Source organism: Aristolochia californica, unplaced genomic scaffold (assembly GCF_029961685.1).
Source record: "Aristolochia californica isolate CCGP_79_NKW_82.1479 unplaced genomic scaffold, dmAriCali1.0.hap1 SCAF_2, whole genome shotgun sequence".
NCBI classification, from domain to species: domain Eukaryota; kingdom Viridiplantae; phylum Streptophyta; class Magnoliopsida; order Piperales; family Aristolochiaceae; genus Aristolochia; species Aristolochia californica.
In genome coordinates, this window is record NW_027181881.1 from 41,480,375 (window position 1) to 41,506,227 (window position 25,853).

The window sequence follows — 25,853 nt, forward strand, 5'->3', positions numbered from 1 at the left end:
CTGCTACTCCTTACTGTGCATGTAAGAGTTTCTTAATTTTGATTGGTCTGAAGATCTTCGTTCTACCAAATTTTCATAATAACAAACCAGACTATTTGAATAAGTACCATGAGTATTCTAATAATCCATTCACTTAAAAAGCGAGTATTTGAGTATTCTAACATTGTTAGAGCCATTTAAACACTCCCCAGCATTTGAATACTCAACTCAAATATAATCAAACAGACAGAAGAGGTAAAACCGTTCGAAAAGTCTCTCAAGTATTCAAATTTGCAATTATAACCCAAGGATTGAACATTATAGGATCTCCTTTTTCTCTGTGCACCAAACTGCAAATTTATTTTTAGTAAAACCCCACAAAAATCTTCATACATATCAAGGGAGGCAGAAAGCCTGGTGCAGTAAAGCATTTCTGCTAATGTTTAAAGAGATTTAATGTTTCCACAATTCATATCTATGGATAAATATAACTGGTTCTAGTCTCCAGGCTCTGCAACAAAACAAAGCATTTACCTATAATATGTACAGGTTAAAGTAATATCTGCATCAAGTGATAGCTATCATCATGTGTACGAGTGATACGCCAATTTTTCATCATTCCTTCCAAGGGAATACCACCCCATTGTTGGAATCTCATTTGCATGGAGGGGATCTGGTTCTATACCATAATCAGTCAGGGGCCTGTGCTCAAGAATGTCATCATGACTTTTCACAAAATCAGGAATCTCAACCTCTCCTTTTTTAATATCATCCCAAAGGTATTGCAATCTGCTTATGTACTTGATTTTCCAGTATAGCCTGCAAACAGAGAGCAACCAATGAGCATTAACAAGGACATATTGTTCCAAGGGACTGCAACAAAACAACCTGAGGTTTCTTGAAGCAAAGACCCACTCCCCAATCTTAAATAGAAAGGTACTGTAAGTTTACAGTAGAAATGAATAACCTTTGCTCTCCAGAAATGATATCAGTGGTCCTTAATTATGCTATTTTGGATCAGCCAAAAAGTCTGACCTCACTTCACCATTTTATCTGTCATTCTACCTTACTGATTGAGTCACTGAGTACCCCTTCCCCCCCTTTTTTTTGATCCAGAATGAGCCATTGTGTACTGGAGAGAGAAATTTGAGGGATGTAGCAAACCAAGCGGCAGGCCTGGATAACAACTATGCTAATGCTGACAATGGAAGTATAATAGGTAGGCCGAAAAAATATAAGTATTTACAGGACTTTTGACTAAAGTAGGCTTTGCTTTTTTTTAACAAACCAGTAACATGGTCTCAATGACTTAACTTTTTGAAGTAAATACTAACCCTCCACTTAGGAAGAAGCGACCTAGAGTAGCAAAAACAAATCTTGATCGGATTCCAGGGTGCACAAAGTATAGAACACGAAGCCTCTCCTTGTAATCAGATGGAAGTTCTTCATAAATCCACCTTAAGATGGACAATCCAGGTGAGTTATCTTCCCTCTGCACAGTACTGTGCATGTAAACAATGCAGAATGGACCTTCAGGAAGTTCATTGAATATCTTGCGGAAAGTGTATTTTCTCAGCCGTTCTCCACTAACAACTGGAGCTGAAAATAGTAAAACAACATAGTAAGTAAGAATAATTTGAAGCCAACTATGGGAAAGATAAGCTGATAGGCAAGGGATATAACTGGCAGGAAGATTGTGGTCCAGCTATCAGGTAAAATCTATAATCCAGCAAAGTAAACAAACTTATGCGATTCAATGATGCGTAGTGTTTAGAAATTAACAGGAATTAACAAAAAAAATTCTGTATTATGATCCTCAATCAAGAATCTTAACTATCAAGGAAAATTCACATCTAGGAAGACCCAGTACAAACTGAATCCGACAAAAAAAAGCAGATATAATTTAAAAAGCAGGTTAAAGAGTAAACAAGAGACCGAAATAACTATTGAAGTGATAGGGCAAATCAAATTCCAGAACTTATCAAGAGTCGAAGCATTCCAGAAATAATCGAGAGTCTAAGCAACTCGTGGGCGCTAAAAGCAACCGATCAACTAACAAAAGAGCAGCACAGCACAGTACGTAACAATAAAAAGCCTAACGAGTTGAAACAAGAGCTGGAGCTTTCCATACCTGGGAAATACTTCCCAACAACGCGAAGTATTCTGTTGCCAGATTTATCTGAGCCTTCAACACGCAGGAGTTGAAGGGCATCCAAATCGGAGAAATCTTCACCGTCATCGGGCAGGAAAGTGGAAGGGCAATCGTGCCATACTTCACGCTGATCAGCTGCTTGTAGCAAGGATCTACCGTCGACACCGAGATCAGATGCCAAAACTAAAACAGAGAAATCCTCGGACGACTGAGCCACGGGAGAATTGTCCATTATGAAGAAGATGGGGAAATTATGATTTGAATTCTAGGATTTATATAGGACGCTGGAGAGAATCACGGACATCGTTGAGCTCCTGGCTGGGGATTAGGGTTTGGGAATAATATCAGGCACAGCGCCGAAACTCCGCATTCATCTTCACTAGGATGTTGCAGTTTCAACCCCAGGAAATGGCGAAATTACAGGCATATCCTGCCTGCCCTCTCGTGTTTGTCGCATTCCTCCGGGGTCTCTCCCTTAGTTTTTCTCACTTGTACAAAATCGATTAAAGTTCGAGAATTTGTAAATCCTAGACTTCTTACTTAATCCCTGTTAAATGAGAAAAAAATGGAGAAATTATGTAGCTTTGTTTTCTAGACTCAAGTTTGATTATAGTTTCATAAGTATATTGCAACATATGAAGACAAAGGAGTTAAGATTTGTATTGTTACTCATACAATACATATCGAATAGCATGTTGATGCCCATACGATTGATTTTCGATTTTCGAATTAGTTAAATTTTTCAGACCTTCATCATCGTATTGCATTCTCCTCCGTATCTTGAGCTCAGTTTCCGTTTCTGGCAGTTGATGTCAGTTGTCCGCACTTTTGTCGCACTCTCCGTGGAGGGAGAGAGAGCAGCATTTGCATCTTACTCAAGCGCCACTACCTCATCCGCTTTATTATTCTCTTTACTCCGGCGCACGGCTAAACCAGAGCTGCAGGAATGATTCTCCATCAAGACGGAAAAGCCATCCCGTGCCGAATATTCAATGTCCTTCATGCTGTTCCTATTCCATTCATGTCCTTTTTTGTTGAGGCTTTGCGTGTAACTAAACAATTGGAAGAGCCAAATTAGATTGACTGCGAGAGAGGAGAGAGAGAGAGAGTGGTGACAGGTGATGAAGGAGAGCCCTTCACCTCATATTGGCCAGAAGCTGTAGACTCCGTTGCCTTCGATTCATGTACATCACCCCCTCCCATTACTTTCCTTTGCGGCTCCAAAAACAGCGGGGAATCTACTTTTTCTCGCCACCTCCTCAATACCCTTCTCCCCAGGTCTGAAATAAAACCCTGATGTCCAATGCGTCCGTCTAGTGAAAGAGAACCTGGATTCCTGACGCGAGCCGGGTCCGGTACTGGTTCAATCCATATTCGAGTAGCGGACCGTCGTTTCAGTCGTTGGAGTGATTATAAAACTTTTGTTGTTTGTTTCAGTTGATGCAGTGGTCCAACGGATTTTACTTTACTTCTCAGCATGTTTGCATTTGTGTTTGTTAATTTTTTCTTTATTTTTCATCCATATTTATGTTTCAAGGTACAAAAATGTGGCTATTTGGATACGGACGTGGGCCAACCGGAATTTACAACTCCAGGTTGTCTCCCTTTTCTATCACCGATGAGCACACTCCAGGTATTCCTTTCATTTGTATATGTGAATCGTTTGATATGCAGATTTTACTATCCTGTCAATGAAAACACCTGAGAGGTATACAAACTGATGAATCTTTTTGAGAGTATATAGGATGATACAAATACTGCTCTCTGGATTGAGATGATCAAAATATGAAACAACTTAGTGTGTTTTTTTCTTGGTGTCATGCTTACTCCCAAGTAGTCTATGGCACCTGCATCATCGTATCTAGTATTTTATGTAGTTTTATATTGGAAACGTGTAAAGTGTGCCTCTTTGTTATGATTCAAATTTTTTAGTTGAATTGTCATGAAAATAAATTCATGTCTTGTAATCTGAATTAGGTCAATGGGACTTCCTATGTTCTCTGAGATAGTTTTTGTTTGGATATTTGGATATTCAAAATGCGTCCAAACACCTTTTCTAGTTGTCATGGTTCAGCAAAATCTTTGAACATATGCACAAAATATTCATGGCCCAAGATTTTTTTATTATTTCTGCCGCATTATAGAGAATTAATGCTGGAGATATTTATACTCTTGAGCTATAATTTCATTATTGAAATTTTCTGAGCTCTGCCTTTGTTGACTAATCTATTGATACCATCACTTTTGGTACATCATTCTTCTTGCAGATGCATTTTCTTTGGTGGTATGTCTTCAAAAAGAGACCCAAAAGCTTACCTCAATAGTATCTACTGCCTTTATGATTACTATCATATGGAGTACTATCAGTCTGATAAGCTCAAAAGTTCTGAAAAGTTTCCATTACCTTTTGTCATTAACACAGCTGGATGGGTAAAAGATTCGTATTTTTTGCTACTTTTTTACTGATGTTGTATACTAGATGTTTTTTTTATGAAATCACCCATGTGATATTTTACTCTCACTTGTTTTATTGGTCCAGGTATTGGTTATGAAATTATTGTTGAGATGCTGAGATATATTCAACCCCCACTCACGTGGTTCAAATACTATCTCTGTTGAGAGGAAGAACCTGCCCACTGGGCCCTTCTGGATAGATGGAAATCAAAAAGGGCATGACAATCTTGTTAAATTTAATGCAGCACTCCAAGACTCTTTTGACAGATTGTGAGTTACCGCTATAGTCGGTATTTATGTTGGTACACATCTCAATGGTTTCTATCTGCTGCATGTGTAGGATTCGGTGCCTATTTGTATGCTAGTGTTGCTGGAGTAGTTGTCAACTTCTCACGTCAACCAGCAGTTGTTGATAATTTTTAAGAATTGTTCCTATCCATCTTCATGTTTCACTTTTTAGATAAAGTAGCAGTTCAATCAAAGTGAAGGTTACCCATTTCCTTGAGTTAGTGTGCAGGTTGAGAGGATGATATAGTAAAACCCATGGAGAGTGACCAATCTCCTGGTTGAAGTTTAAGCACATTTAATCTCCCCATGACAATTTTTCATCTAAAATGCTATTACATGACATTGTAGATTGATGCAAACCTTGAGGTAATTGAGAAAATTTATTCACTCATGCCTCCATGTGCCTACTGCTATTGCTGACAAAAACATCTTATAAATGAAAAGTAAATTATCTTCTAGCTCAGATAATTCCTTGAAGAGATTTAAAGACTTGTGGATTTTACTACCCAGTGAAGTGCGAATTTAGGATTATCTTGTATTGAGTAGTCTTATGAAAGAAATTTCTGAAGAAATGGGTATAACTTTTGGTAGTAGGCTAATACACGATATGTATCTCCAAAAAAAAAAAAAATGGTATTAATTCATACTACCAATTACTGCACTAAGGGTTGCCTAATGTGGTTTATTTGGTTTAAGCCTCAGATGTGGGTAACCTTGGGTATATGTGACCAAATCAGGCTGTGATTTTGATACTTATTGCCTCACCAAAGTTTGCTATTTAGGGCTTATGGGACCCTCTTTTGCCAGGTTGCTGTATTGGACTGGAAATTTTATACATGTTCACTAGTTGTTTACTCGAAATTTGAAGTTGAACTCTTTAGCAATATGTGATGATTCTTCAGGTTACTACCCAAGAATACCTTCTTCTTGTGGCTGGGTTTATGTGGTGGAGTTTTTAGTGAGTGCACTTACCATTCTTAGTGTTGATTTACATCCTTTTGTAGGTTATTGATAAAAAAGGATGGTCACCGTCTGAGAGATGCTCAAATAATTGCCTACTTCAATCGGTGTTTCCCATGCAACTTCACTGTCACAACAAATAAGGATCTTGCACATGCTCTGGCATCTCATCCTCCTTACCAAGTTCCTCTGTCAAAAGTTAAAGTTTTGAATCTTCTTTGCACGGTATGTCATCAAAATTTTAAGACGGCTACAATGTAGTTACAATTCTTTTGGCTCTTTTATTATCAAGGTATCCCCTTCATTTAATTTCATTTTTGGCTGCATATCTTGACATTGATAAATATTGATACTTCCTTTAATTTACAATGAAGTGAAGAGCTTGATTCCCTTGCATGATGTCTGTTTAGTGACATCAAAGTGGAAGGTTTTTATTGGTTGATGCTATGAACCACAAGATTCTCTAGTTGGATGAACAAAAGCATCTCTAGTTTGACAGTTTAGTGGCCCTCTTAACAGAAGTGTACACATCTACCATAACAAGCTACTTGAATTTGAATGGTTGGAAAGTTGTGGTTGCCTAGGTGGTCAGATGTTAGAACCATGGTTCATACAGGATGTCTATGCTAGGCATGCCATGTGAAAAATTCTAGTATATTCTGGGGATACTTTAATTTTTTTTTTTTTTTGAAGTTTTTTAATGTGCTCCTTTCAGTTTACCAAGCTTGCCATGATAGGAACTGACGATGTTCTTAGGTTGGGAATTTTGTCCAGTAATACACTTGCTTATGATTTTCATATCCAGCTGAAGTCTTTTTGTAGGTTTCAAGAAATGAAAATTTTCACAGTTTAAATGCAACACTTGTCAGTTTGGCAGTGGATCATAGAACTCTGAAGAGTCTGAAGGTTATACTCCTTGGTGTGTTGGACTTCATGGGTCCATAGGCTTTGCCACTTCCCTAGCTAACTTTTTGAGGACAATGAGAGTTTCTTTAAAGAGAGGGGAAAAACATGAAAGAGGCTATTAGAAACCCAGCCTCAAGATACAAAAAGACAAAAACTATAAGAAAATACATCAATGAACATCAAACAGAAATGAATTTCCCACAAAAACTATTTATAGGGAGACACCTTGTCTCACCAAAGAGTTGGTTATCGCTAATTCAATTATTATATTACAAATTTGAGCCCTAAAAGCTTCACTTGTTGCCTTTTCCCAGTGATCATCAGGGGAGTAGACATGCTAAAGGGGCTCCTTTATGTCAATATTCTTTTACTAGGTATGTTGAAATACCAACCTGTTTGTTGCAGGTATTTTCACAACCTGAAAATTTTTGCAATAATTATTTTTAGTTTTTTATGCTTCCATTCAATTGTGCATCTTCTTTTTTAATTTATCTACTAGTCTTGTTACCTAAGCTGCTCCTTATTCTTTTGAAATTATAAAGATTTCTTATTTTTTAAAGATTTACGATTTTGTGTTTGTCATGTACACTTCTTCTACCATAAGTATTTAACATGCCCTTAGAGATTCTTTCCTCTGTTGATCAAACTCTTTTTCATTTCAAGTCTCAAGCTTAGATGGTTTTAACTCATTACCAACAGCATTTTGATTATAACTGGTTATTGTTTTTAAATTACGGACACTGACAAAAAAGAAAAATAAAAACATTTTGTTTGTCTTCGAAAAAATAACACCTCATTGAAGATATCCATAGGTTTACTAGTTTAGCTGGCCAAGTTAGGTTGAGAAGGGAAGATTGAAGTTTTTAATGTATCTTTATGATCATTAGTTGTCTGTTGACATGAGATTTAGGTTACTAGGGTCTCTGCCTTTTAGTTGGAAGCTGGAATCTAAGAACCAGACCAGCAGGTTCAAACTGGATTTGGACTCCTTTCTGGTTCTTTGTTGAAATGTCCAGATTCACTGAATGTTGAAATATGTTTAGATTCATTATATGTTGAAATATATCAAGATTCATTCCCATATGTTATATATATTAGCCATTATAGTTGTGATTATATGAATGAAAATTGAAAAAGACGTTTTTATTCTTCATTTTTTTTATTGTATCAGAGATAGGCTCTAAATTCTTCTTTTCACCGGCCTTTATTGCCATTAGGCACCATTGTTTCCGGTATTTATTACCGAAAGTTTTTTTTTTCACCTTTTACCAGCCTTTATTTACCGAAATCCTTTCGTTGGCTTTCATTGCTGGACTTGTCTGTGTGGAAAGGTGCAAACGATGGTTTTTTTTTTTTTTTTTTGTGATAAAGATGTATTTATGTAAACAAGAAAAAATACAGAAGAGGGAGCAGATCCCTGCAATCAGCGATTGTAGGGTAGCTCCTTGCTTAGCAAGCACATCGGTTGTCGAATTTGCGGATCTCCTGTCAAACTTCTCTACCACCGTTTTTGTCTTGTGGAAATGCGAGGGTTGTTTAAAGAGTTAGATATGTATCAATATGTAGAAAAGGAATCTGCTGTGGCATGTTGGAGAGGGAGAGAGTGTTCCAGTTCTTGTTGGGACTCAATCTTGAATTCAACCAGGTATGTGACCATGTTTTTGGTAAAGAACCCTTTCCTGATTTTATTGAAGCTTTTACTCTTGTTCGAGGGGCTGAAAGTTAGAAAGATGAAAGGTGGTGTGACTAGTGCAATAAGCCTAGACATACCAGGGAATCATGCTAGAAGTTACTGTCAATATATTGAGAAATCAATCTATCACAGCAAGAAAGCTCGGGGAGAGACGGCTGCTCTATTGTTCACGCGATGATCCCTGTTTCTCGAGCCATTTAGGTTGAGAGGAGATAAAGCCAAATAAAATTACAATAATGCCCCTCCCCACTTAAATATATATACATGATAACATCCCTCCTCAAGTTGATGCTGGTAAGTTAACTAGCAACAATTTGTGAACAAAAAATTGATGCCGCTATCGAGTCATTGCTTTGGTGAAGACGTCGGCCACTTGGAGATCCGAAGAAATGTAAGGAAGAGATATCACCCGTCTCTCCAATTTATCTCGAATAGAATGACAATCAACCTCAATGTGCTTGGTGCGTTCATGGAAAACGGGATTGGTGGCAATCTGAATAGCATTAGTGTTATCAGCACGAAGAGGGGTACAAGTAATCTGAGGAAACTCAAGCTCCTCAAGAATACCACGTAGCCATACAATCTCAAAACAAGCAGTAGACATGGCACGATACTCGGCCTCAGTAGAGGATTTAGAAACACGATCTTGCTTCTTACATCTCCAAGAAATTAAGGCATCACCTAAAAACATACATCAACCCGTAGTAGATCGACGTGTATCCGGACACCCAAGCCAATCAGCATCACTATAAGCAACAAGTTGAAGAGATGAGCCTATAGGAAATAATAACCCACGAGTAGGAGAACCTCAAAGATAACGGATGATGTGTCGAACTGTTGCAATATGGAGATGCCGAGGAGAGGACATAAACTGACTAACCTGATGAACAACATAGGAGATATTGGGTCGAGTAGTGGTCAAGTAGATGAGACTCCCAACCAGGCGCCGATAGAGAGTAGGGTCATCTAGAAGATCTCCTTCATCTTTCCTGTATTTGACATTTACCTCTATAGGAGTATCAACAGAAGAAGTGTCCTCCAAACCAGCCAAGGTAATAATATCTTGAATATACTTATGCTGGTTTAAGAAAATACCATTGGCCTGATGATGTACTTCCAGTCCTAAGAAGTATGTGAGTTGACCGAGATCTTTCATATGGAAAGTGGCATGCAACAACTGCTGAACCTTAGTAATCAAACCACAGTCAGTGCCAGTAATGATACTATCATCCACATAAACCAAGAGAAGGACGATACGCGATGCAGACTTGTGGAAAAAGAGGAAAGAATCATATGGACTTTGTGTAAAATCGAAGGTAAGAAGCATACTGCGAAACTTCTCAAACCAAGCCCGAGAAGCTTGCTTGAGCCCATACAAAGAACGCCTTAGCTTACAGACATCATGAGGAGAAGTAGTCATACTAGAGGGAAGCTTCATGTAGATCTCTATGAAGAAAGGCGTTCTTCACATCCATCTGATGCAGTTGCCACGATTGGGAAGCGGCAATAGCTAAGATGGTTCGAATCGTAGTCATTTTGGCAACAAGAGCAAATGTATCCTCATAATCAATCTCATATTCCTGTTTGTTGCCCAGAGCTACTAGGCGAGCTTTGTACCGATCCAAAGAGCCATCAGAGCGAAGTTTTACAGAGAAAACCCATTTAATCCCAATAAGCTTGATTGTAGGGGGGCAAGGAGCAATATCCCAAGTGTGATTTTCCTCAAGTGCTTGAAGTTCTGTTTGCATTACATTTTACCAACACTCATGTTTCATGGCCTGTTTGTAGCAAGAGGGAATGGAAATAGAGGATAAAGTAGCCACATGAGCGACAGTGGAGGAGAAAACATACCAGTTAGGGGGTCGAGAAGGGCGAGTAGATGGGCTAAGAGTGGTGGAATCAGGAGCAGGAGTAGGAGTAGGAGTAGGCGCCATGCCAAGATCGTGAGGGGGCACAGAAGAAGTGCCAAGGGGGGAGGTTGTCGTTGGAACACCAACTAATAACCGTCTTCGAGTCGCCTTCAATGATTAACTTGCCATGGAGACGATCTCTGAAGATTTGGAAGCCCAATAACAGAGCACTAACTTCAGCAGTATTAGAATCGACAATGCCCACTGGACCCGCGTAAGAAGAATGGGGTCTCCATTGTGACCTTTGAATAAACCACCTGCTCCTGCTGGACCAGGACATCCAATAGCACTACCATCAAAATTCAGCTTTATGCAGTCACTGGGGGGAGGATTCCAGATAACCATTCTAAGAGCTCTACTAGGGCCAGACATGTGAGCGATCAAATTCCAATTTTCCTGAAGGGAAACCCCTGAAAGAGTGGCAAAATCCTTCTTTGTATGAAGCCAGCTCGAGATGAGGTTGACGACATGAGAAGCCGTATTGTCTGGGGTACTAGCTTTGGAGTTGAATCTTCGGTTGTTCCGCTTGAGCCAAATGCACCATGGAACATGCGCAAGACAAACTGACAGAATTAACTTGCCCAGCTGAGGAAGGAGAATCCCTCAAACCATCTCAAAGGTGCCAAAGAGGTCCTAATGTAGCCCTAGTTGGAGTCCGATTTTCTGAAATATCTTCATTCAAACTTGCCACGAAAATCCACAGTGTAAAAGGACATGCTGGACTGTCTCTTCACACTCACCGCATAGGGGACAAGAAAGATCGGGGGCAATGAAGCCTCTTATGTGAAGGTTGTTTGAAGCAAGAATCTGCTCTCTGATGGCTGACCACACGAAGAACTTGATTTAGCTTGGCGCTGGAGTTTCCAAGTCAGATTTGCCTTGTGCTCATGAGGACTATAGTCTTGCTTTTTGATATGAGAGTAAGCCGAAGTGACAGTAAATCGACCATTATTACTGGGCTTCCAAATCATCTTATCAATTGAGTGCTCCCGAATAATAGTACTGCTGAGTTTAGTAAGGAGAGAAAAAAAAGCCAACGATTCCTCATTATTTAATCTCCAACGAAACTGAAGACTCCACGAGTGATCACTCCATAAATTAGCCACAGAGCAAGAGAGGATATTTTTAGAATCTTAGGGCCATGATAGTTCTATCCTAGAACGTTCGGGGAATCTGCTCGCCCCCTAAGCGAGACTCCATCAGAGTAGCTTTTTTTGAATATCAGCCTAATATTGTAATACTTTCTGAAACAAAGCTGCAATGTTTTGATAACTCTGTGGCCCATAGTCTCTGGTTTAATTCGGACCTTGAATGGTTGTGGTTGATGCGGTGGTGCACTCTGGTGTCATTCTTGTCATCTGGAGCCTAAACTTGGTTGAGGCCGTATCCATTGCTCTGGGCCGTTTCTCCCTATGCATTCGCTCCCGGGACAGATCTCTGGGATCTGAATGGGCCCTAGTGGCCATATACGGGCCTACTGGGAATGGAGATCGATCCTCTTTTTGGGAACAAATAATGTCAAAGGTTCAACAATGGAATGTCCCTTGGCTTCTGGCTGGGGATTTCAATGCCACCCTCCGTTGCTCCGAAAAAAACCCCCTCTGCAAAAAGAATCACCTCCACAATGAGAGCTTTCTCGGACCTGATTAGTTGTCTGGAGCTCCTTGAAATTCCCCTATCAGGGAAAAAAATTGGTCCAATGGACAAAGTCCCCCCATTCTTTCATAATTAGACAACTTCTTGGCTAATAATGATTGGTTGCTGCTTTTCCCCAATACTTCCGGTCAGGTCCTCAACAAAATCAGCTCTGACCATTGGCCAATCCTTATAAATACTCAGCCCCCAAGTTGGAGACTTTCTCCATTCAGATTTGAAAACTCCTGGTTCTTGGCTGATTCTTTTGTCCCGCATTTGAAGAAATGGTGGGAAGAACTCTCCCATGATCCAAATCCTGGGTGGGCTTTCCATGTGAAACCCAAAGCTCTCAAGTTAGTTATCAGGCCTTGGGCTCACAACCTCAATGCTGCTGCTGCATTTGCAAAAAATTCCATCCGGCACTGCCTCTCTGAGCTTGATCTACTCGAGGCGCAAAGGTCTCTCTCTTCTCCCGAGCTCATTTGTAGAAATAGTTTGAATTCTAATCTCTAAAAAATCCTTAAAAGTAAAACTACTCACTGGAAGCAGCGGGCCAGATTTTGTTGGTTGAATGACGGGGATGGCAATACAAGCTTTTTCCATGCCATGGCCTTAGGCCGTTAGAGAACTAACTGTATATCCTCCCTTCTCATCGATGGAGAGGAGATTTACGGATAGAGTCTCCATTGCTAATGAGTTTGTGATGTTTTTCAGATCTATATACAAAGGAGAATTGCAACCGCCCTATCCTTGACTAGATCGAATTCCGCAATATCTCTGTGCATGATGTTGCTCAGCTGGAGAGACCTTTCACGCCAGAAGAAATTGATGAGGCGACTCTCGGAATGCCAAAGGATAGGGCCCTTGGGCCGGACGGCTTCAATGGCGAATTTTATCGGCAGTCCTGGGACATTATCAGAAATGATGTCCACGCTTTTGTCAATAATTTCCATCAAGTGGGTATCACCCATAATTCCATTGGCGCCTCCTTCATTGCCCTTATCCCGAAAAAATCCAACTTTGCCCTTCCACAAGATTACAGATCCATCAGTCTAACCATAAGCTCTTACAAAATCCTAGCCTATTCTTGCCAAGCGCCTTAAATCTGTTCTCCCCAGCGTCATCAGCCCTTGTCAAAGTGCCTTTATTGCGGGTCGAAACATCCTGGACTTGTCCATGTCAGCTCATGAAATTCTTCACTCTAAAAAATTGAACCAGCCGTGCATGGTTATCAAACTAGATTTCGAGAAGGCCTTTGACAGGGTCAACTAGAAACTGGTCAACCACTTTTTTTGTGAGATGGGCTTCCCCACTTGCTGGAGATTCTGGATGAGAAGCTGCATTTCTAATGCCTCTTACTCTGTTCTTGTTAATGAAAAGCCTTGTGGGTATTTTAAAGGCTCTAGGGGAAAATCCTCCATTTCGGGATACAATATTGAGCCAGGTTTGCTCAGCTCAATGGCTAGCTAATTGGGGTGCAACAATGCAACGTCTGCTCGAACTTATCTGGGGCTCCCCCTGACCCCTCGACTCCCCTCTAAGGCTTCTTGGCACCCTGTCATTGAGCGCTTGGAAGGGCGCTAGACCTCCTGGAGAGGGAAATTCCTCTCAAAAGCGGGTAAATTAGTTCTGATCAATTCCTGTTTGCTCGGAATTCCCAACTGCTTTTTATCCATGTTCCGTTGTCCTGCTTCAGTTAGAAACAGAATTGAGCATCTAAAGAGAAGATTCCTTTTGGGAGGGCCAAATGGGGAAAAAAAATATCATCTTGTTAAATGGGAGGAGGTGTGTAAACCAAAGTCCTCTGGCAAGCTGGGTATCCAGGATACCACCACCACAAACTCTGTTCTCCTCTTTAAATGGATCTGGAAATTCAATCTCCACCCTGCTTTAATTTGGTGAGCTTTTGTTGCGGCAAAAGCTAACCACCTCTCTGGTTGGTGAACTGAGGGGGGTTGAGTTCTCAGTTGGGAATATTTAATGCGGGTACATATTCGGATCCTTAATCGGATCCGTAGTTGGATCAATAATTAGATCTTTAGTCGGATCCATAATCGGATCTTTTGTATTGAACCCGGGTTGGACCATAATTTTTAGGGTTAGGGTTTGTTTTATTTTGAGCTGCAGCCCGGGCTTGTCGGGGGCGTTGAGTTTGTTTAAAACGCTGTTCTGTGAACAGAGAAGGGAGTTGTTGAATATTGAAATTGTAAATCAATTTAAAGAGGTTTTCTCTACAATTTCAGAGTGGATTTCTTGTATTCCTCCTGTGATTCTCAGCTTGATTTGCGTACAGGATAATCGCTATCCTGTCCTGCATGAAATCTCCACCTTGCTTTAATTTGGTGAGCTTTTGTTGCGGCAAAAGCTAACCACCTCTTTGGTTGGTGGACTGAGGGGGTTTGAGTTCATTCGCTCTCACCTGTTTGGAAAAAAAATGTCAAACTTCTTCCCGATTTCAAAATGGCAACAAAATGCTACGTTGGAAATGGTGCCTCAACAAAATTCTGGAATGATTGATGGACTGGACAATCTTGTCTCAAAAATAGCTTCGAAGCAATCTCTAGCCTTTCAGGTAACACTGAGGCCTTCATCTCTGACATCTGGTCAGATAGTGGGGAATGAAATTTAAACCTTAGAAGGCACCTCTCTGATCTTGAAGCCCTTCTTTCCTTCGAGCTCCTTGATAGCCTCCCAGTTAGAGAGCCAAATAATTCAAATGACACTTTAATCTGGACTCCATGTCCAAAAGGGTCCTTTTCCATTGCCTCTGCCTATAAGTTCCTATGCAACAATTCCACGGCCCAGCCAAAGCACATTGTGGCCTATGCTTGGGACCTCCTTACCACGCCATGCGCTAAATTTTTCATGTGGCCTGCTTGTAGGAATAAAATCCTAACCTCTGACTCCTTAATCCGAAGGGGTACCCACATCCAGAACCCACTCTACCCCTTCTGTAAAGATGTCCTAGAAACTGCCAACCACATTCTCCTCTCATGTCAGTTTGCCCATTTGGTCTGGACCTCCCTTCTAAATAAAATTGGTTTCCAATATTGTGCCGCGACAAATTTACCAGATACTATCCTCTCACTCATTGAGTCTAGACTCCCAAAGTCAGGTAAAATGCTTATATCATGTTGTATTGGTCATATCATTTGGGCACTTTGGAAAGAGCGTAATAGGAGGAAATTCAAATTCAAATCCTCCCCTATTGAGCTTCTAACAGAGCAATTCTCCGGCCAAGTAACTATTTGGCTCTTTAACAGAAAAGAATTCAAAAACTTTAGTGACACCAACTTCAGGGAAAATTGGCAGATAATCGCCGGCCTCTCTCAACCCTCTCGCCCCCCGATCATGGCTATTTGGACCCCGCCTCCTCTCGGCCATTTTAAGCTTAATTTTGATGGCAGTGCTCTCGGATGCCAGGGTCCAGCGGGTTTCGGTGGAGTTATCCATAATGCAAATGGCGACCTCCTTTTCTCCTATGCAGGTCCTTTGGCAACTTTGACTCTACAGCAGCGGAACTTTCAGGCCTGTTATACGGAATCAAAATCTTCTCAAGTCACCTCTCGGGTCCTCTCTGCATTGAAGGCGGCTCAAAGGTGGTCATCAACTGGTGTGCGAATTCCATCAGGCCCCCGTGGCGGCACTGGGATATGTTTATGGAAATATGTAATTTATTTTCTCATTTAAACTGTAATTGGAATCACATTCCCCGCTTTGCTAATCACTTGGTGGACACCCAGGCCAAAGCAGACATTTCACTCCAACATCTTGTTGTGGAGGTAGGCCCCCGGCCCTAGGTTTGTTTGTTCTTTTTTTTTTCTGCGTTTATCAATATACACACACTCTTCAAAACAAACAATATACCAATTTATTTCATCAGTCTGTCACTCTGAGCGCATTGACATTTTCTGTAGGTTCATGGATGCGTCTCCCCATACATGGCTACAAGCGTGTTGCCATCGAGCTAAATATCAATCCACAGTTGAGAAGAAGCATCAAACTGATCTCCTGATGCTAATGCAAGGATCAGTTCTGGGTGAAAGTTATTTACAATAGAATGACGTTTCCATGACTCTGGCATGTCAATGTAAATTAACAATTTGACATAATTAAGCAATCTATTTTTATAAAACATCAGATATTAAAGAATGCATAGTTGGTGCATTAGAGGTCAAAGCAGTAGAATATGGTTGTGAGTGCAAGCAGTTTGAAAGTAGTTATGGTTTGAAGGTCCTTGTCAAGGGATTAGACTCTGTATTTAACCTCTCTATTCTGAAGCTTCCCAATCTTGTCTTGACTCACGTTAGCACAGATGGTGCCGGCACTCAAACAAGATTTTTGCCTTGCTTTGATGCCTGTAATGATAGTTGGCCATGTGGGTAAGGTAATAAATCATTGTTTCAGTAGTTAAATAAATTGATTTAAATCTTTATCCATTGGCTTAACGTCCTTCGGTCAAAGAACTTTAAAAAAGAACTAGTAATAAAACGTTTACTTCGTGTTGTGCATCAACTCATAGGGTCCTAAAAAGCACCCAAAGAATGAAAAAAATATTGGAAATTTTACAGATTTTATAAAATACCTTTTAACATGAGCAACCCATCGACTCGTTCTTTTCCCAACCCAATGCATCAACCTAACTCTCCCCTCTTAAGTTGCTCTATGCAAAGCCCTCCATATGGTCTCCTCATTTTGTTCGTGTTGTTCAAATCCGTCATCTTCTACTCTCCCTTTCTTCATTTACTTCAGTCTTTCTGAGATAGATTGCATGCTTTCTCATTTTCTCTTTTTCACTTTCTTTTAATCTCTCTTGATATCTCTTTCTTTCTTCTCTCAGCTTTCCTCACGCTCTCTCTTGGTTCCTTTGGAGGTAAGGAAAAAAATTATTTCAAAATCCGAGATTCATACTGTAAAAATCAAGATTTGGGTGAAGGAAGAGGAGAAAATTGAGAGAAAAAGAAGAAGGGAGAAGAGGAATTTTCTGAAGAGCCTGAATGGCTTCATTGGGAACTGTGCACGAATTCCCAGACTTCTTAAATAGGTGTTTTGAGTTCAAATTACAGAAATGCCCCTTTACACTTAATAAACTTTAATCTCCTTATATCTCCCTAACTACACATCCTATGTAAATGAAAATTTAATCACTGATATAATTTAACATACAAAACAAGATTACATAAAGACAATTAACCACTGAAGTGGTAAAATGACCAAAATACCCCCTGGATGTAAAATAACCAAAATACCCCTGGATGAATTTTCTAACACATACAAACTTATTTTTTAAGTCGTTGTATGCTTGTATCTACAGATTGATTGAGCTGTTATCTGGAAAGCCCTCTTTGAATCATTTGTTGAGGTATGTATTTCTCTGCAAATGTTTTCGAGTACTTAGTCAAGCTTTGTTTCTTTTGCTTTTGCTTTGCTTATTACTGTACATCTTTTTTTTGCTTATTTTGAGATGTTTCCATATCTTCTAGGTGCACCATGGTTTTAGAATCAGTTGTTTTGATATGTTAATGCTTCACTGATTGTTGTAAAATTTCTTTATTACTGTCGTTTCATCTAATGTTTTATAGTATGAGGCAAATAATAGAATCTTTTCTGGTCAAATTCAGTTGGGGCAGTAATGTTTTGCAGGAGTTAGAGGTTTTAATTGTGTATATTTTACTATAAATTCCTTTTCTTACCATTTTCATATATATATATATATATATATATATATTAGTGCGGACTGAAGGAAATTTCAGTTCTCATGTCTGAGGTGGAGCTAGGGGTTGGGTGAAGATGGATGGTTTTTGGCCCTGGCTTCCTCTCTTTTCTGGCGAGAAGACAAAACCAATGGGGGGTGAGAGGTGGCTGGTCTTCACCTGCCTGCATCTCCTGTGCAAGGGAGTGCCTTGCCCCACCCCCTTACTGTCCAGCGACATGTGGGGAGGGGAGGTGGGTCCTCCTGTTTCATCATTTTTCTTTTTACTGACGATTCTCTTTAAATGATAATGATAAAATTAATTTTTTTTATAAACTTAGTCAGGTTGGCGCACATTTTTCTAACTTTCTGAGTATAACTAAAAGTAAGGCAGAAAATCATGGGGCCATATCTGGAAATACAATATCTAAGGGATCATAATTGGAAATACACTTCTGACAGGGTCATGCTTGAAAATGACTGCAAAATTTCTATACAGTTAAAACCTGTGTGTTTATCTAAAGACAAAGCAGAAGAGTTAGAGACACGTATAATTTTCTGCATTACCTTTCAATTATTACTTCTGAAAAATAACTAATTTATTTTTAAAAGACAGCACCCTTAGTGTCATTGTCCACATTCGGAGGCTGTATGTATTTTTAATCATATACAGAAAATACCACATCCAGAAGCCTGTATTAAGAAATACTGCATTTAAGATGGCTATATTAAAAATTGACCTACTTAAAGTTCACTTCTTTTTTTCGTAGCCACTTTCCTGATATGTCTGTCACTACATATCAATAACTTCGAATGTCTGAGTCCTATCCAAGTGTTGTCCGGTCTTTCTGTTGGCAAATAATAACAATTAATGGCTTTGATTTTCTGTTGTTCGAGTCCTGTATCTCGTGCCTTTTTCCTTTTCTAAAATTTCCACTTCTTTTTTTTAAAAAACGCTTATCTTATTCCAATGCTGTGGCGTTCAGCCACTGCATCTTGTGGCAGAATCCCTTTGACTGCTTCTTAACCAAGCAGTTCACGTGTTAGCTGTTATCGAGGCTGTTGAAGGATAAATCGATGGGACATAAGTGCAGTCTGCCACGATAGGTTAGAGTTGAAACTTAAATTCTCAAAAATAGACAATGAGGCATCTTGTTAAAAATTGGAGCCAAAGGGTTTGCAGCTCTGAGAGAAGTTGGAGTTTGGAGGGAGAAGTTCTGGTCAAGTTGGTCAATTTAATTGTGCATCTTTCTTCTTTTCTATCTGATATTTTTTCTGCTTTTTGGGTTCGATTTAGATCTTTGTCTAGGTTTGTATGTTTCTTGTGTAATGCGTGATCCAGGTTCAATGGATTCTTATGTTTCAAACTAGTTAGGGATCTGGAGCAAATTTCTTTATTATACCTCTTTTCAAATAGTTATGTCAATAATTTTCTATTGAAAGAACTGAAGCTTTACTTGCAACATGATATGTAATAATGCAATAAAGATGTTTTTGTGCTTTTAATTTCCATGATGGTTTTTTATTCAGGGGTTGTTTCTATTCCTTGCTAAAACTCAGAATGAAGCCTTCCATATGATGAACCTGTTAAATTGGTTTGGATAGTTTGATCATTCATGTTGATCTGTGTGATTTGCTGTAATCACAGTGAATATGGTTATTCTAATGATTCTTGCTTCTTTTTTTGCATGTATGCCTGCCACCCCCTCCAACCTTCCTCCTCTGCCTGTTTCCTTTCCTGCTCAATGTTCGTGAGCTGTATCCAGTAATAGTTATGAGTTACAATCATTCTTAGGATGTGATTATGCTTCATTGATGCAGCTCTTTATATTTTGCTCTCTTCTTGACCCAATTCCACATGGTTCTTGATGGTTATCAATGGTTTAGACCATAAGAAGTTGATCTCCTGTTGTTGGAGCTAGTAAATGTTGATGCTAGGCATTGCTCAAGCGATTAAACCCATCTTTGATAATTTTCTTTTCTGGAAAAAAAGGTCCTCCATGCATAAGGTGCATTTAAATGGAATTATAAAAGGAAATCTTCATAGCTGTGGCCTTTAGATTGACCTAAAATGACATTTGTTGCCTGTGTTGGACTCTCCACTTAAGAAGTGTTCTTTGTCAAATATGGAAAGGACAGCGACTTTTACTGTTAAATACCTCTTGGATTTTCTTTTTGGGGATTCTGAAGCAACTCTTCGTGTCAATACAAGCTTCACGACAGTTTTGGGTAAGGTAGGTTGTGCTGTTGAGCATTGGGAGGGAAGGAGGGTTTTGTGGGGTGCGACTTGATGCTTACTAATTAACTGTAAGGCTTCTGTTATGGTTTTTACTGGAGAAAAACTATCAATTTTGTTAACATTGAAGGACTTTTTTCTCTTTTGGAAAGGAAAAGAATTTGTCATCTCATATTTGCTTATTGCTTTCGTTATTGAGGTCTCTGGAAATCTTTAGAATAATTTAAAGATTTTCATAACTGTATTAAGCCTGAAATTGTTTCATTGTTTCATAAACTCTTTTTGGTTGTAATTTTGAGATCATTGTATTAGGTTCATTCTCTTTTTTTTGGGGATATAAAGTGTTATGTTTATACTTGATAATGTTAGAGTGGAAGTAGCTGAGTAGTTGATCATTATCTGTTTTTTTTTATGATAATTGGATCAGCTCATTTTTTATGACTTATATATTTTTCATGTATGATATCAGATATGGCTTCATGTGTTTCTTTCTTTGAGCAAAAATGAAGTTAAATCATTGGTTTTCAGTTTTTAAGGTGAAAACTTGATGCTCTGCAGTGTCATTTAAAGGAGCCATTGAAATTCTGTATAAAGGAGCCTTATACATCTTTTTTTTTTTTTTGACGTCTCTCCAAAAGTTGCTATCTGATGCTTTGTTTTTTTTCACCGTTGTTATTGAGCTGGATGAGTGCAAATTTCATATTGATCTCAATAGAGCTTGTGAAATGTGTGAGGCATACAGTTGTAAGAAGCTAGGAATTTAGCTAGCATTCCTAAGATGCACTTCATCATTTTCCTCTAATTGGATGAACTTGTTATCTCTAAATTAAGTTACATTTTTTTTCTTTTTGGGTTTCTGTATTCTTTCCTGATGCCCCTTTCCATAATTGAACGATTGTTCTGCAATGGAGTCTTCTTCAGGTCTTTGTGAGTGAAAAAATGGCTGGAAAAGGTGGAGCACCTCGTAAGGGCGGTGCAGGTCCATCTACAAGCATGCGAACGAGGAGGGCAGGAGGGGCTGGTGCAGGGCATGGAGGAGTCAACATCAAGGTCCAGTTCTACGCTGAAGACGGTGCGGGTGCTAAAATTGCCCCCATTACAGTCCTAATCATGAGCATTGGATTTATAGCTTTCGTTGCTATTCTACACGTTCTTGGCAAGTTTTATTTTCTTCCAAAGGTCCAATAGGTGAGTAAGTTGGAATGAATAAGAACCTTGACTCAGTTGAAGAAGGCAATAGAGTAGGTTTTGTTGAAAATTCTGAAGAATGTCTGTTTTGGATTGATTTAGATTGAGTAGTTGAGAAAATAATTAGCTTTTGTAGTTGAGAAAAAAATTTCTTGTAAAAATTTCACCAAAAAATATTTTTTATTTTAAAAAAATTGGCGAAAAATCTTCATCGATAAATATTTTATTTCTCAATTATTTTGACAATTTTTTTCTAAAACTTTCACTAGTAATATTTTTAATTTTTTATAAAATTAATAATTCATAAACAAATATTTTCAGTTTTTTAAAATATAAAATAAATGTTTTCCCTAAATTCTAAAATAATTATTTTTCAAAAATAAAATTTCTAATAAATATTTATTTATTTATTTAGAAAATATTTGTCATAAATTTTATTGTCCATGCTAATTTAGTCTAAATTAAAGTTTTATTTTATTTTTATATATCTGTTTAAAATTTTTAAAGAAAATAAAATTACAAATTGAAAAAAAATAATTCAATATTTATTTATAGAACTAAATATATAATAATGTACATAAAAATATAAAAAGAATATTGAAAAAATAGTATGCTATAAAGGACAGGTGGGTGGAAATAAAGTTGTACTAAAATCACCAGAAGAAGATATACTATCGTGACAGTTAGATTTAGGATCCCATGAAGTTTGTAGAGAAGAGAATAACAAGAGGGACAGAGAAGGAAGAGGAGCACGAGTGGAAGGAGAAAGAAGAGAGTGAAAGGAAGAGGAGCACGAGTGGAAGGAGAAAGAAGAGAGTGAAAAGAAGAGGTGTCGGCCTAGAGAGTGTGAGAGAATGAGGGAAGGAGAATTTGGTTAAGTCCTAATCCTCTCCTTCAACATATATTTATAGCATTGTATGTCTTAAAAATTATATCAATGCCCTTTTACCCTAAGAGGGGAGAAAAAATGGACAAAAAATAAAAATATTTTACATCATTGCCACTATACATGAATTACATCTTTCAACAATGATAAACCAAAAAATGCATAATTAGAATAGTAATCCTTGAACAAGTGGCCCTCGGTTAGGTAATGTCTAGACGTGTCCAACAAACTCGTCACTACAACAATCAAAATCAAAATTTTCCTACGTAAAACAGATAAAAAAGCCCACCATAAAGATATAAAACTATTAGTAACAAAAATAATAATAATAAATCAATATAAAAAAAAATATTGCTACCTTAATCATGTCAAACATGTTGGAGGAATCCCATCTTTGAAGTACCTGAATTTTACCTTCTTCTTCAGCATATTGATCCTAAAAAGTACTCCTATGAAGTTGATGAAATCGTTATTGAGTAAGTCTACTGGGCATTTATAACTCGATGTAATTGTGATCTCTAGCCTATCCCTCCTTTTTTCTTAATGGCTTTTTGAACAATAAGACTTATATAAAGGCCATGCCCTTGCTTATGTGACAATTGTGATGTAGAAGACTACGATGTGGAAGGCTTTGATCAAGTATCTATACATACAAAAAAATCGGTAATTTATATAAATAAGATGAAATAACTATTCTAAACAATGAAGTAGATGTTACAAAGGTGACCATCGGGCGCTTCAACTTTGTTCATCAATTAACTATTGATTGAGTTCTTTTGATTTGGATCATTGATCAATGTCGATGATCCAAACCATCATCAGTGTTTTAATTTGACGATCAAATTTTCATGCTTACAAAAAAATAAGATATTTGTCGGTGAAATTTAAATTTTATCACTAATAGTTTTTATTTATCAAAAAAATTTCAAAATTTCCTTCAAATATTAAAAAAATATGTGTAAAGAATAAACTGATGAATATAAATTAATCTTGGTAATTTTTTTTGCAGGTAAGGATATATACTAATAACTAGGCACTTTTTGCAAAAAAAAACGAGGATAATGTTTGCACATATCGATAGTAAACTCACATATACCCCCACTTGCTCAAAGGGAACAATAGCTCATCATTTTAACGGCCATGACCATTTTATATTTTTCATTTTATTGTAAAGTATACACGTGTGAAGTACAATTGATTTAACAATATTATTAATATAATATAATTTTTATTTATTTCAATATTTCATTCATTTTAAACTTTTAATCAGTGCCATTTAAAGAATTTTTTTATATTATTTATATTAGTTTTATTTTAAAAGGAAATAAAAATATTAAAAATATATTTCGTAACAAAAAAATGCTCTTGCTAAATGTATACGATGAGGAGTGGACTTTCTATGAGATGTTGAATCGAACCACACCTTTGCATTAATTAAGAGTGGTACTTATATACAATTTATAACAGAATGTATGAATACAATCATCAAATATTTTATCTCCTAAATCGAAGGGAGATAAGAAATCTTAACTCTTAAACTGAAGGGAAGGTAATCCCTTATTATGACCCCTCAAGATAGGCCACAGTTGGAGAGGCCAATCTTGTCTCGTAGCAACTGAACCTAAAATAACTGTTGATTTCTAGGGCCAATACATTAACACAAGAGATCTCAAGGGAAGGAGAGAAAAGAGGAAGTCTAGCTTTTGGAAGAGAGGGGAGAAAAAACCAAGAGAGAGAAAGAAAATAAAAAGGGAGAGAGGTGTAAGGAAGAATTTGAGCCAATAGGGAGATGAATGAATTTGGAGAGAGATTTGCGGCGAGGGTTTTTGATGGATAGGGTTTGGAGCCATCACTGTACCCAAGAAGATCATACTCGATGAAAGGAGTTTCAAACTGAAGCTTCCATGAGAGATAGTTGGAAGAGGTGAGTTTGAGTGGAGTTTGTGCAGAAATAATGATGGTAACGAGGTGAAACTCATTGGTGATGAGCACTGTTGGGTGCACTGAAGCATTTGGAGCTTCGTTTGAAGTGGACATAATGATTGATTTAATTGAATAGGTAGTGAGCTGGAATTGAGAAACAGTAAGCAAGCAATCATTGACTACGATAATTTTTTTTAAACTTTTGTAGCATGTGTGAAAATCGCACGTGTAAACCACTGTTCGCACGTGTATAGGTTCCCTTTCCTTTGATTAATCAGAAGGTCGAAACAAAGAAGGTGTGAAGGAGGAAGAAGGGGAGACCAATGCGGGCAACTCCCGGAGGCTCAATTCCAGTGATTGGTGGCTAGTGAACTTTTTCTACAACAACGACGATGCTTCTGTGGGGACTGATCGATGGCTACAGAATGATGGATGTTAGGGTTGGGCCAATGACATGCGGGGCGGTGAGGGATGCGTCATCGACGGGTAGTTTGAAGGACATTGATAGAAGAAAGAATGACTATCAACAAAATTTGGGTGTCGGCAATGTGAAGAGGATAATTGGAAGATAAGATAATCTCGATGACAACATACTAGAATTTGGTGCGAGTTACCGCCAGAGAGCTATTGCGGGACATCGGAGCTCACTTTCCGTGATTCAACTTGTGTGATTGCAAGTGCACGGAAGCTCGGCCGATGCGAGTTTCTCCCAGAGTGCACGGAAGCTCGGCCGATGCGAGTTTCTGCCAGAGAGGGTGTTGTAGACTCAAGACTCAAACAATACCTCGAGGAGAGAGACGCGAAAAAGCTTCTCAGATAGACATGATTTAAAAAGGTGCTGGCCCTTTTCTTTCTTGGTCGGAGCAACCCTTTTAGAATTCACTTGTTCTTTTTTGGATTTATCTTTGTTGTTTGGATTGTTTTTCTTCTTTATGTTTTCAATTTTTAATTTTTTTTTATAGAAGTAAGAATGTCAGCACCTCCTACTCAATTGACATCAGTAGTTAACACCAGTTCTAGTGTGGCCATAAATAATGACTCAACTCCACCAGAGTCATATCCACCTAGAATTACGAATGTAACAGAAGTGAGCCTAGATGAAGATACCCTAAATTCAGAAGAAGGTGACTCTCTCCAAAGTTCAAAATGACAAAGAAAAAGTCTCATGTGTGGTCTGAATTCAAAGAAGTTTCACTTATAGATGGTACAAAAAGGGCTCAATGTGTTCATTGTAAAACCAATTTAAGTATTATTTGTAGAGGAGTGAACACAAATATGAGTTGACATTTGAAATGTTGTCGTAAAAGAAAACTTTCAATGAGAAAACAAAAAACCATAAGTTTTTTTTATCAGTGGGGTCTAATGTTAATCAAAGTCCATCTAGCCTTCCTTTTATGGATTTAGGAGGCAAATATGATTAAGTTGGAATGAGAGCACTCATTGCTCATTGTATTCTTATGCATGAGCATCCATTCATGATAGTAGAAGAGGAGAGATTTAATTTTTTAATGAAAATGACAAATGTGAATTATGAAAAATACCTCGTAAGACCATTAAGAAGGAGTGTAAGGAGGTGTACGAGGCATAGAAAAAGAAATCGAAAACTTTATTAAATGAGATTAACAAGATTAGTCTTACCACGGATCTTAGGAAGTCCCAAAATCAAAAGATTGAATACATGGTTATTACATGACTTTTTATTGATGGTAATTGGAAGTTACAAAAATGAGTCTTGAGTTTTGTGCATCTTCCTCTTCCTCGTTGTGGTGTTAACATAGCATATGCTATTTACAAGTGTTTGAAAGATTGAGAAATAAAAAATAAATTATTTAATATCTTAGTTGGATGCATATAATAATGTTTGTCTGAGAGTTTCGAAAGATGATTTTTCAAGAAATAGGAGATTGGTTTGTGGAGGAAAGTTATTTCATGTGCGTAGTTGTGCTCATAT

At 38.2% G+C, this 25,853-nt stretch overlaps 1 protein-coding gene and 1 long non-coding RNA gene across 2 annotated transcripts; one reads left to right on the top strand and one right to left on the bottom strand.

Annotated features, from left to right (window-relative positions):
• Positions 1-397: 397 nt before the first annotated feature.
• Positions 398-2,927, bottom strand: LOC137956577 (uncharacterized). The gene is made up of 4 exons (XM_068804120.1): positions 2,880-2,927; positions 2,111-2,678; positions 1,314-1,578; positions 398-798 (listed from the first exon to the last, which is right to left on the bottom strand). Exons 2-4 carry the CDS (start codon positions 2,361-2,363, stop codon positions 564-566), a joined length of 753 nt encoding a protein of 250 aa, XP_068660221.1. The 5' UTR covers positions 2,364-2,678; positions 2,880-2,927; the 3' UTR covers positions 398-563.
• A 315-nt stretch (positions 2,928-3,242) lies between these two features.
• Positions 3,243-20,849, top strand: LOC137956529 (uncharacterized). Its single transcript, XR_011113249.1, has 7 exons — positions 3,243-3,764; positions 4,399-4,561; positions 4,671-4,855; positions 5,878-6,058; positions 7,054-7,113; positions 17,292-17,339; positions 20,827-20,849. It is a non-coding gene; the product is annotated as an uncharacterized lncRNA (long non-coding RNA).
• Positions 20,850-25,853: the final 5,004 nt, after the last annotated feature.

Coding starts and splice junctions, on each gene's coding strand:
- LOC137956577 (XM_068804120.1), bottom strand. CDS start 2,363: ATGGACAATTCTCCCGTGGCTCAGTCGTCCGAGGATTTCTCTGTTTTA. Junction 1,579..2,110: donor TGTTGGGAAGTATTTCCCAG/GTATGGAAAGCT, acceptor TACTATTTTCAG/CTCCAGTTGTTAGTGGAGAA. Junction 799..1,313: donor CGCTTCTTCCTAAGTGGAGG/GTTAGTATTTAC, acceptor CTCTGTTTGCAG/GCTATACTGGAAAATCAAGT.